This window comes from Rhagoletis zephyria, unplaced genomic scaffold, assembly GCF_001687245.7.
Source record: "Rhagoletis zephyria isolate East Lansing unplaced genomic scaffold, Rhagoletis_zephyria_1.1 Rzeph_scaffold_02266, whole genome shotgun sequence".
Lineage (NCBI taxonomy): Eukaryota > Metazoa > Arthropoda > Insecta > Diptera > Tephritidae > Rhagoletis > Rhagoletis zephyria.
The window spans coordinates 42026-55306 of record NW_016159350.1 but is presented as its reverse complement, the minus strand read 5'-3'; the positions used below and the strand labels follow the sequence as shown (position 1 = coordinate 55306).

At 33.5% G+C, this 13281-nt stretch overlaps 1 protein-coding gene across 6 annotated transcripts in view; it reads right to left on the bottom strand.

The window, feature by feature from the left end:
- The window catches only part of LOC108366427 (feline leukemia virus subgroup C receptor-related protein 2-like), a 79997-nt gene that overhangs the window by 25996 nt on the left and 40720 nt on the right, over positions 1-13281 (bottom strand). For 3 of the 6 annotated variants that reach the window (XM_017620844.1, XM_017620845.1, XM_017620842.1), the window contains exon 2: positions 1683-2134. In XM_017620844.1, coding sequence (XP_017476333.1) covers positions 1683-1773 — 91 coding nt within the window. In that variant the 5' untranslated portion in view covers positions 1774-2134. Of the gene's footprint in view, positions 1-1682; positions 2135-13178; positions 13267-13281 lie in introns of those variants that run through there. The other 3 variants (XM_017620840.1, XM_017620846.1, XM_017620841.1) reach the window with 2 other exon arrangements.

Sequence of the window (13281 nt, the reverse complement as noted above, 5' to 3'; positions counted from 1 at the left end):
ACTACAATCGTAGCAAATTTAAGGTTAATGAATAAGTTAAGATGGATGTTAGGTATATTTATAATACTGGTGGTTTTATTTTGCCATCTTTAATGAAACAGGTAGTTTTGTCGCTTACGTCCTTTTTGCCGTCACAAATAAAGGCTACTTACTGCACGCAATTGCGGCTGTTAAGCCAAAAGATTTATAAAAAAAAAAACACAATTTTTGCCATTAACAAAAACCATTTGATGTCGTTAACTCATTTGTTTTATGCTTGTTATTAAGAAAACAACCTTTCAACACACAAACATACGTTATTGATTAAAATACTATTTCGATGTAAAAACGAATGGCGATTTCGTTTGTCCCAAAAGAAAAACCGCGAAGTCTGTTCTGCCTTTTCCAAGTTGGACAAGGAAGCAAAGCGAATGGGTCTGGTGGTAAACGAGGACAAGACGAAGTATCTCCTATCATAAAACCAAGCAATCAGCACATTCGCGCCTTGGCACGTCCATGTTGACAGTTATAATTTCGAGAAAGTAGAGAATTTCGTTTAGTCGGGAACCAACCGAAAATAAAATAAAGTCAGCATGGAAATCCAACGCAGACTCACTCTTGCCAACAAGTACTACTTTGGACTGAGTCGGCAATTCAGGAGTAAGAGGACTCGACGTACGAAAACCACACTCAGAACCATGGACAATGACAACATCCGATGAGGTGGCTCATGGAGTATTCGAGAGAAAGATTTTGCGGGCCTTTACGCGTTGGCGACGGCGGATACCGCAGACGACGAAACGATGAGCTGTATGAGCTTTACAACGACATGTACATAGTGCAGTGAATTAAAATACAGCGGCTCCACTGGCTTGACCATGTCGTTCGAATGGACACTGACGCTCCAGCTCTGAAAGTATTCTGGCTTCACTTGGCATTTCCAATTTCCGTCACTTAGCACAGAAGGGAAACGACTGTCGTGCTTTGTTGAACTCGGCCAAAATCGCTTTGGCGGTTACAGCGCCTAATAAGAAGAAGAAGAGAATTGATCTATAATCTTATCAGTCACACAGTGTTTTAATCCCGACGAAATTTTTGACGGTGGTGCCGGGAGGGGAACGGTACATGACGGTAGGAAGTTTAGTAGCTTGGGTTAAAGTCTCATACTGACGGGGTTAGGCTTTCGATGCTTCCTCCTCGTAAATAGCTAACTATTTAAATCGACGAATAGTTTTATTTCAACTTTTGTGAACTTCTGTTTATGTGTTTTTGTACAACATATTTACCTCTATTGGTTACAATAATTTTATAATAAACAATTTTTTATTAAGTAAGGTATTGGTTTTGAATTTTTTTTTTTTGTATAGGCTCCGCCCTAAATTTCATTCTGGCTACGCCCATGGCGGAGTTATAACAAAAAATCGCATATCTGAACAATCAGTTGTATGGGAGCTATATGTTATAGTGGTCCGATTCATCCGGTTACAAGTATACATTTTAATGGGTCTATCTCTTCTTATTTTGGTACTTACAAACATCGGACCAAAGTTATACTACAATTTCATGCTCATGAATGGTATAATAATATGGAACATCCAAGGCGGAGGAGCGGACCTCCTTATATGTATGTATGTACATATGTGTGTAAGTATGTATATATAAATACATACATACATATGTACAAATGTAAACTCCATGCATACCTTCGATTTTTCGTGGTCCAGTGCTTGGGTGAACTGAATATTCACTTTCAGTAAGCCTCGCCGGCCGCAAATCAGTTTCGGTAGTCGTCATTTTGTTTTTGTTGGAGCCGTCTTTCGTAGCTCTGCCTAGTTGTTGTGGTTCTTGTTGCGGCTCTTATGTTGAACATACTCTGTTGTATTTTAGTTGCCCACCATTACCTCTTTCTTGATACATAATACGTACTAAATATTTCGCAGTGGGACGGTTATTTGTTGCTCGGTGGTATTGCAATTTCAAAAAGATATGTTTTTAGTTTACACTTTTCCCTAATATTCTCTTGCACTGCAATGATAATTTTCGGTTGCGATTCCGGCACATTCAATCACAGACTGCTTGCGGACCGCTAATTATTTTAGTAAAGACGTCGTCATCACAGCCGTGGGTGAGTTGATTTAAGCTGAACAAAGATAAGCTGAAACGTGAAAAAAGATATGTAAATGGAAATTTGTATGTACTTGCATTTAGTTATGTACTAGATATAGTACGAGCATGAACAATGGTAGTTGTAATAGAAAAAGCCTTGACGCAATTTAAATTATGTTCTTGAATGAAAATCCAGTTGTAAGCAGTTTTTGAATGACTGATTACACTTTCTCACGCCCTTCGCGTGTGCGAATAATGAATGATTTGTTTGAGTGATTTACCCAACCCGTTCAGCACTCTTACTATTGGCACGGGTTAATCTAACCATGAGCTAGCAATAGAACTAAATTGGTTAATTGTTGTAAATTGAGACATTCCGATTTGGTGCGAAATTGACAAGGCATCCAATTAGGCAGAAAGCTATAACGATTAAAATAAACAACTTAAATGTGATAGCCATATTTGATGAATACGACTGACAGAGTTGGCATAAGAAAATAAGCAAGTAAAAGAGATGACATATGTATGTATGTACATACTCGTTCATACATACATACATAAGTACTAGGGATGTCAATATTAGCGGAAAATTGTGATCCCGAGTTTTCGGTATATTTTTTAAGTAATCCCGGGATTGCGTAATTCACCTTGAGACATAACTATTATGAACATGAGTAGAAATTCAATAACTGTAAGCTTTTAAACATACCCTAAAATAAAACTATTTAAAATTTACGATAAACTGATTTAAAAAATCACATATTTATTAATACAGACAAATCTTGAACTAATAATTGTTCTAAATTGTATTTAAAAAAACAATGTGATTGAGGAACGCATGCATCACATATAACCAGGTACTTTTGAAAGTAATAATTAATAAAAAAAAAATACATTTTCTGCCGTTTTTCGCAATTTTCGTAATTTACTGGAAATTTTGAGGGTGTTGATGAGTCAAACGGACCTCAGATTTGGATTCCGGCTCGAAATATCTACATGTCGATAGGTGTGTCCGGTTCAAAGCGCACACCACTTTTTCTGTGTGCATTTAAAATGTGTACGTAAGAGCAGCAAAGCATTCAAAGCGGAGTCTTCTAATCTTGACTTGAACTTGTTACATACAACAGCTGCTGATGAAGACCATGTTTCGGCCTCAACATTTGTCGGCTGAACTGCCAAAAGGTGGCGGTAAGCCATATGAAGACAATGACCCCTATCTACTCCATAACAAAATACTTAAAAATTCTTCTACCAGCACGTCGGAAAAATTATAAGTTTCTCGATTTGAGGAAGTTTGAGTAAATTGATTTAAAAAATTATGTAACTTTTCTTTAAAACTTTCAGATTCGTTTTCGTTAGCGACGCTATGAGTACATTCATTTATATATATACAAAGGCTCAGGTGGTAATTATAAAGGTATAATTTCAAGGTTTTAGTTAATTGTAGTCAAAACGGCATTTTGAAAAAATTATACTTCAACATTCAAGAACAAATTCTTCCTTTCAATTCGATATTTACAATTTTTCGGGATCCCGGGACTGCAATTTGCATTTTGCCTACTAAAGATTAATGGGCTATAAAACGGCATACCTTTTTTTCTAAAAGTTCTGAATAAAAAGTTTTAAATTTTTGGGGTAAAATCGGTAAAGTTTCTTGAATGTAGACTTTTATAAAAAGTATTAAACATTAAATAAGCAAAGTAAAATAACCAAAACTGGTCAAAGTGTCAGTTAATTTAAACAGCTGACTACAAGGGTATGTACATACATACCTACATACAGATGCATATGTAAAATTCATATTGAATTACAGCTTAATACGTTGAATTTATGAAGCAAAAACAAGAAGTTCGCATTGCTCATAAAAAATGTTCATACGTAGATATGTATGTATGAATAAGTGCAAATGCAAGTTGACGCAATACCCTGCAGGGTAGAAACATCGATGTTTTTTTTTTCAAAATTTGTAAATTTTCGCTGGGGAACAAATTCTATCATATAAAAAATACTTATAAAAATATAGAGTTTAGTTTTTTTCCATATTTAGCTTGAATATAATAAATTATAATCCTTTTGTCCCTTCAAGGGCTTGAGTTCAAAAAGTCTTTTAAAAATTATTCAATAATAAAAGGTTTGCTCAGAAAACAGTTTTCTTGTTTCAAAACTCTAATGTTATGTCACTAAAGAGAGAACCTTTAATTTTTGAATCATGTAAATGAGGTGCGTTCTTAAAGTGTTTTAAATATTATTAAGATTTTTGCTGACTTATGAATAATTGCTTATTTTACCTTTCCACGCGGGGTTGCAATTTGCAAAAACATCGACGTTGGCAGCTCATATAAAAATATCGATGCATTGATGTTTCCATCGATGTTTCTCCAGCTCTTCTGCAGGGAGCATCTTCGAACCAGAATCGTACTGGTCTAAGATAATGTATGTTTCTTTATTAAATCCAAACGTTCGGAATAAATTTTTCCGTTTACTTCTTCGCTAAAACGTTCTGTGCATCTAGCACAGAATTCATGGAATATTCTGCTGAACAGCTGTTATGCTCATACATATGTACAAGTGTAAACAATTGCAAGAAAAGAATGGCGCTAGAGAAACCAAGTATGTTTTCGCTAATTGTTTTACGAAACAACCTTTAGAAAATTAAATTAAATATTAATAAGCACCAAAAGGTTATTTTCTATCTGGTTCCTTAGAACTTAATTCTTTTCGATTTCTTTATTCCCATTGTTCCGGATAAACTACGATTATTCTATTCTAGATCCGGAATGAATAAAGAAACAAGCCCACTGTTTGCGATGTGCCCAAATGATTTATTTCTATTTGCCGTAGTTGAAATTGGCACAAACTTACTCTATTTGACTAGTTCCGAAATAGTCCAAAGTTATGCGGAGAGCAATTTGCCACAATGCAATGCTTAATTCGCCAGTTGTTTGCGTGGAAATAGTACCCACCACCGTAGTCTATTTACTTTACTAGTTATTTCTGAACTGGTATCATTTCTTGCAGGGTATGCACATACGCATGTATATTAATATACATATATGAAATTAAACTCATTTGGGCCCGGGTATTTACAAATTAAGGGACAGGTAGAATTTATCACGAACCGGATTGCCTATATAAACAAGCTCGATGCAAAAGCCGTTACTACGTTTGCATGTAGTTATGCATACATACATACATACATGTAAAAACAGCTACATCGTCTTTTTCTATAACTTTTTTATTTATACAGTGCCGAACAGAACAGATACAGAAGTATTGGCACAGAGAATTTTTCNATATAGTTCATTTTACACCAGAAAACGTAATAATAAAATCTCTAAACTTTGTGCAAAACTCAGGAAAATTCTTTAAATTTGCACACTAATTTGCAACTTTTTATTCAGATTTTTTAAAAAAATTCAAAGTATGCAGTTTTATAGCCCATTCAAATTTAGTATAACAAAGTGCAAGTTTGAAGTCGCTAGAAAATCGCATTGATTTTTGGTAATTTTTTTTACGCAAGTTCTTCCATACAAAGTATATTTGACAATTATTTTTTGTATGGAGAAAATAAGCAACACCTTCCACTAAAAAAATTGCCAAAAACCAACTCGATTTTCTAGCAACTTTAAACTTGCACTTTGTTATACTAAATTTGAATGGGCTATAAAACTGCATACTTTGAATTTTTTTAAAAAATCTGAATAAAAAGTTGCAAATTAGTGTGCAAATTTAAAGAATTTTCCTGAGTTTTGCACAAAGTTTAGAGATTTTATTATTACGTTTTCTGGTGTAAAATGAACTATATATTTATAAAAAATGATCGAAAATAAATTAGAATACAAAAATTTGCATATATGCGAAAAATTCACTGTGCCAATACTTTTGTTCGTCACTGTATGTATGTAAATTAAATATGTAGTTCAATTGATCAAAAAAGTTAGTAAATGCAGTGCGCAGAATTATTCTCTTCTTATGTACATACATTTGTAGAGTCCGACCGATAATCGGCATCGGCATCGGTTAGTATCGGCACAAAATTGAGCATCGGTATCGGCCTTTTTTCGCCGATTCTTTGCAGATTATTTGGAATTTCTTTTCATATGTTCAGGTGAAGCGACAGACAACCGGCAACATCAAAAAACATTTGCAGACAGGTCACAAAAATGATTTTTTTTTTTTGGTTGAAGGTGTTTCACGTGATTTTCCATACAAAAGTATGTTCGACAATTTTCTTTTACTAGTGTTCGCCCAGCGGTTGAAATTCAACCGCTAAAATTAAGGATAGTTTATGTGAGTTGAGTTGAGCTGAAATAAAATTTGTTGGAATGGGTCAAGTGGAGGGGAGTTTAGCTTAGTACTTAGCATAACATAACATAGAATATCATTAGATTCAATAACATAACATATGTAGCATAACACATCACAATATAACATCGCACATTCTTCAGTTGTATTTCCTTTTTATCCCTATCACTTTCTTCCTCTCTATCTTTGTCTCTATCGCTTTTAATGTTTATGTTTATGTTTATCTACACCTTCATGTTCATGTTCATGTTCAAGTTCATGTTCATGTTCATTTTCATGTTCATTTTCATGTTCATGTTCATGTTCAAGTTCATGTTCATGTTCATTTTCATGTTCATTTTCATGTTCATTTTCATTTTCATGTTCATGTTCATGTTCATTTTCATGTTCATGTTCATTTTCATGTTCATTTTCATTTTCATGTTCATGTTCATGTTCATATTCATATTCATCTTCATCTTCATCTTCATCTTCATCTTCATCTTCATCTTCATCTTCATCTTCATCTTCCTCTTCATCTTCATCTTCATCTTCATCTTCATATTCACCTTCGTCTTCATATTTATCTTTTCCTTTATCCTGATCTATATCTTCATTCTTTTCTCCATTTACGTATTTACCCCCACCATTGTTATTAGGTTAGGTAGTTAAATTTTCCTTCCTCTTTTTCTTTACATTGTTTCTTTAGTGATATCATGTCATGTGTTGAAATTGGGTGTGGTGAGTTGCAGTGTGGTGGAATTGGGTGTGGGAGTTACGGTGTTATGAATTCAGGTGTGGTGGTCTTTAGAGGTGTGGTGAATTTAGTTGTGGTGAGTTGAGGTGTGGTGAATTAAGGTGTGGTGAGTTAAGGTGTGGTGAGAAAGTTGAGGTGTGGTGAGTTAAGGTGTGGTTAATTAAAGTGTGGTGGATTTAGGTGTGGTGAATTAAGGTGTGGTGAATTTAGGTGTGGGGAGTGAAGTAGTGGTGGATTTAGGTGTGGGGAGTTAAGGTGTGGTGAATTAATGTGTAGCGAACTCAGGTGGAGTAAGTTTTTAAGCGGAGGTGAGATGAGTTGAGTTGAGGTGAGTTAAGTTAAGTTAAGGGGTTAAGTTAAGATAAGTTATCTTTATCCTTATCTTCATATTCATCTTCATCATCTTCCTCGTCTTGGTCTTCATCTTCTTCTTCATCTTTATCCTTTCCTTTATCCTGATCTAAATATGTCCATTCTTTTCTTCATTTACATATTCACCCCCACCATTGTTATTAGGTTAGGTATTTAAATTTTCCTTCCTCTTTGTCTCTATATTTAGGTTTCTTTACTTTTATTTTAATTTCTGTATTTATCCCTTTCTTCTTCTCCATACTCAAAATTATCTTCATCCTTGTTTGAGGCTAATCTATTCATGTACATACATACATACATTTTATTCCTGAACTGCTGCTTAGCACGTTTCTTTAATTCACTATCAATATTAAAGCATACATTTAGGAGGCATTTCCGCCCCAACCATGTACATGTATGGCATTGGTATTGGTGTGACTTTTGAATTGATTTTTTCGCTCTATTTTAAACTAATTTGAAATTTTAAAAATTGCCTGCACATCAGCATCAAAATACCTTTCTAATGATATATAATTGTTTATACCTTAGAAGTACAGTTTAGCCGTAAAAGGGGTGTAAAGGAAACATGATTGCCTATTTATATAATTGATATGGAGAACACTGCCAGCAAAAAAATTGCCGAAAATTAACGGGATTTTATGGCAGCTTGAAACTTGCACTTCATTATACTAGAATTAAATGGTCTACAAAACTGCATACCAAAAATTCTAATTGAAAAGTTTGAAATTTTTGTGAAAATAAGCAGAAATTTTCTAATTTTTGTACAAAGTTTGAAATCTGAATTTATTTGGTGTTTGTTGTATAACAGCTAGACATTTATACAAAAATAATAAACATTAAATAAACAAAAGACAAATGCCAAAACCGGTCAAAATATCGCAATTCTTTTATTTTATGGAATACTATGTATATGTATGGACATACATACCTAACATATATGTAAGTCCTTATGCATTGAGTGCAAAAGAGTGTATTATAGCACAAAACGAAATGAAATTTTATGCTCCCAAATATTTCTTACTTAGCACCATATAAAAAAGTTTTTATTTAATGTACATAAATGTGATATATGTACATATGTATGTACATATATTTTTACACATAACAAGCCAATTAATTAAATTATTTGTTTTCTTTTGTTTTGTTAATTCCGGTAAAATAAACGGATTTTATGAATTAATACATTTATTTGTAATTTTTTATGGAATCGGCGTCGGCATCGGCATCGGCCGATTCTTTCCCCATAATAATCGGCATCGGTACCTGAAAAACAAATGGAATCGGTCGGACTCAGTAGCCAAACTATAAAGGTGGAGCGACATTTAAGCATTCTTTGGCTTTTTTCATTACGTTTGTTTAATGCGAAATATTACAAACGCATTTGCATAGTAGTGCACACAAAATTTATTTAAAGAAAAAAATGGCCCAAAATCGCCTAAGGCGATTTCCTAAATTTTTACGTGCAAACATCCAAAAAAAAATCGCCAATTTGGCGCTAAATCACACAATCTGGACACTCTGCCTATGTATTAATTACATACACGGTTAAAAATTTCGGTTTTAATTTTAACGTTTTTGGATTACATATCGATGGCTGAGTGGAAGATCGACCTATCTCGGCAGCCAGTTCAAAAACGCCCTATCTCAGAAAGCTTTTCAAGAACACCCTACTTCAGAATTTGATTGAAAAACGGCCTATTTCAGAATTTTATTGAAAAATACCCTATCTCAGAATTCGGTTTAAAAACGCCCTATCCCAAACGAAAATACATTGAAAATAAGCTGAGGTAGGGCGATTTTGAATCGGCAGCTGAGGCTGTCATAATCCTGAACCCTTCGACCAAGACACTTATCATTCAAATCAAAAACGAAGATGCAAGTGAATATGGTGCCAATATATTTCCTGTAAGTACAGTTGCTTTGGTTCTGATATTATAAGCAATGTAGTTTTGTGGCACAATCAATAATGCTGAATGATTGATGGTGATGAAATGCTCAAATTCTGAATTTTTTTAATCATAAAAGAACAAACTTCTCGTGACGGTGACGTACCACCATTAGAAAATTTCCGCATATCCTACAACGCGTATCCATTTTTGCCATTTTGTATATGGATAACCTGAAGATAATTTAGGTAGGCTGTCTTAAGCGAATCCATTCTAAAAGGCTTACCCAACAAGAACTGAGAAAAGTGCTTCCCTGCATGCTTCCTAGAAATGGGTTTCCTATTTACAATTTACGCGAATGTACTTGAGCAAATGTTTATATTATTTAGCCTTACAAATAAGATTCAATAGGCATTTTAAGTCTAAATAAAACTATTTGATATGAAATAAATTATTTAAAGAAGTATGAGTTTTGTGAATTAAGAAAAACTTTAAAAGAACTTCTTAAGAAGGCGTCGTACAAAAGCCCTTCAGAAAGCTCTTTTTTGAGTAGCGAAAGGAGAATCGCTTCAAATTGTGCCACTCCATACAAAAAATGAAGGAGAAAGGAAAGAAAGGCTTTTTTGATGGGATTAGTTTTATAGGTCATATAAAATAAGGCATATTGAGGCAAAAATTTTCTATTTCGGTTTAGATTTTAAACAAAATTTTCTATATATGAAACCTAGAAACTAGAATTAAGACATTTTGGTTTGATTTTTAAACAAATAGGGCCTATATTTGAAACCACGAACTTTTTGATTTTAATTTTAAACCACTCATAGCAAAACATAATTTTCTCGGCTGCTTGGACTAAAATTGAAACCAGAATATATTAAAAATTGCTTAAAACTATTGACTGGTTTAAAAACTAGACTATAAAAGAATAAAAAATGGCATCAGTCCCAGCTCGATTAAAAAATTAAACCCAAATTTTTGACCGTGTATCTAGAAACATTCTGAATATGAAGTTTGTAGCCCACTCAATTTTAGTGTACTTAAGTGCAAGTTTAAAGTTTGTGGCTCATTTCCTCCACACAAGAAAATTGTCGAACATACATACTTTGTATGGAAGAAATTTCGTGAACATAAATTGCCAGAAAGCAATGTTTATTTTTTCAGTCAAATAAAAATTTTTTTTTTTTAATTTTTGAATGACGTGTCGCGAGAAGAGGATTTCATCCTATATCGAGTATGGGGAATCGAACCGCATACATATTTAAATTCTTAAATTTTTAAGTTTACCCTCTAATGGGCTCAAAGCTTAAAATTCTTACTATCCAGAGCCAGGTCTTTGTTAGGTAGAAAACTAGGAACTGACTATGGATAGTTGGAATTTTGAGCTCATTAGGGATAATTGAGAGGTTGACACTATTTTTGGCGGCCATATTCGATTTAAAGCGCCCCACAAAACATAGAATTACACATATGGGCATCTTATTTTTGAATGAAAAATGAAATTTCAACCTCCAGGGAGGTTTAAAAATACTGTAGCTATTTTTGACATCGGGAAACAAAACTCCATCAAGTGCCAAAATATATTTAATTAATTTCCCACTGACTTATGGCAAATTATTGGCCGCTTTGTGAAAAAATCTATGAAGTTGCTGAACTTTAGGACCATTGAGGCACGTCCTTCTTTTATCTGATTTAAAAATTTTTCACGTTTTTATGACCAAGTGAAACGTTTTTGGGGGGAGTCTTGCTTTGTAGGACAAAGTTGCAAAATAAGGCGCAGGCTACTGCACATGCATGATTATATTTATTGAATTATTTTGCAAAACTATAACTAAATAGGGGAGTGAAGGTTGTTATAGACCACCTAAGGAAAAAATTTTGTAGAAAAAAAGGAACAACATTTTTTTATCTAGTCAGATTTCCGTGTTTTCTACTTACTCTAGTAGGGATTAGACATTGATTAGACTAGGATTACAGACATGAGCCGCTTAACAATAGTTTGGGATTTTATTTTTTTACTTTTTTATTTTTTATTTAATTTACATACACACATTCGAACTGACTTCAATAACAATTACAATATATGTAATACATAATATGATGTTTTGGCGGTAAAATTTTGGCTAAGTGTTTGTTCGAGCTTCTCCTCAAACTAGTGTGGGCATCCTGATATTTTTACACAAATGGAGGGACTTACAGTTTTACGCCGCCTCCGAGTGATAAATGGATTTTATGAGAAGTTTTTTGAAGCCAGAAATACCCTCGGAGATTTGCAAATTGCGAACTCTTCTAATTTGAATGGTTGCTCTGACCAGAGATCGAAACTGGGTCCTAAGGAGTAGTAGTTCGCACCTCTAACCACTCGGTTACCGCGGTCTAAATAACGCTTCTCATATTAGCAACGAAATGTAGCAAATGTATGAACTATACTGATACATATGCGCACTCCCTGTTCAAAAGAGGCACAACTCAAAATCAGATCTGGAAATATAACTACTTATGGAACGTACAGATTCAACGTAGTTAACACAAAAACTGGTATAACGATAGCTTTTTTTAAGTTAGATAATAACATTATAAAGTAAAAATATTTGTTTTAATTGGAGATAAATCTTACGAATAGATTTATGCAAAAAGAAATCGACGAATTTTTTTTTTTTTTAGTTATGCCTCCTATGAAGAATGTGCTTTATGTATGTACATACATACATACAATGTAAATGTGAAGTGCTTTCTTAATCGACAAGTCTGAAGATAAAAGAAAATTAAAACAACAAAGGTAACACTGCAAGCTGCTAATAATTTATCGTACATCATAATATGTGTCACAGCTAGCAATAAATTGTTTCCGTGGTTTTATGTATGTACATACATACATACTTCGTCTGGTATGATTAACAGCTCTGCTTTGTAGGCGATTGAACTCGGCCGACGTATTAAAACTAGTCCAGAATTGTGGAGGTTTTTGGGTTTTCCCCCAGGGGCAGTTAAATATGCATAAAAATTTGCCATCATTTAGTTTAGGATAGTAATGGTAAAAAATATTTTTAAGATGTCAAATATTTAAGATCTCTTTTCAAAGATAGTAGTCGAGAGATCTGAGTTTAATTTAAGCCAGGAAGGTTCTATCACCTTTTGTTTCTTTGCCAGAGCTTCCAAAATATTTGAAAAAACCGTCATATTTTGACACTTTGAACTCGTTTTTTCAAAATATGGAGCTGATGGAATCTTAAAGCTTACGTATTCGTAATCAGCAAAACAGCTTTAACATTTGCCGTACCAAATTTTTTTTTTTAAGTAGCAAGGATTACTACAGTAAATAGTAAGGATTAGACATGATTATACAAGGATTAGAGACATATGGCCACATAACAGCAGTTAGAGTTGTTATTTTATTTTTAATTTTTAATTACGTCGTTATTGCAGAGGCCCATCGATGTGTATCTTAACACTATTTGCTATCTTATCAAACTGATGCATTAATTAATTTGTCATTCTGAACCATTTCTAATTAATATTCACAATCATACATGTACGCTTAAGCTGTAAAAGTGTACCCGTAACACGTAACACGCCTCCTCACCAATTGCCTAAATATAATAAACAAATTATTTGGATTTAACATTCTTTCATAAGTGCACATAAAAGATGATCCATACGAATTTTAAGTGTAGGCATATATGTACATACATATGTTATTTGAATTGTTTTACAAATTTGCTGCATTATTACTTTTTCACCTTAGTGATATATGTAAGTATATAAATATTTAATCATTCATTAGTTTATATACATACATTTAAAACACGACGATTTTCGATAATTAGTTTACGACATACCCGTCCAATATATTGTCATTTAACCGCGCTCTCTGGTTGCCGCTCGATGCTATACTAAAGT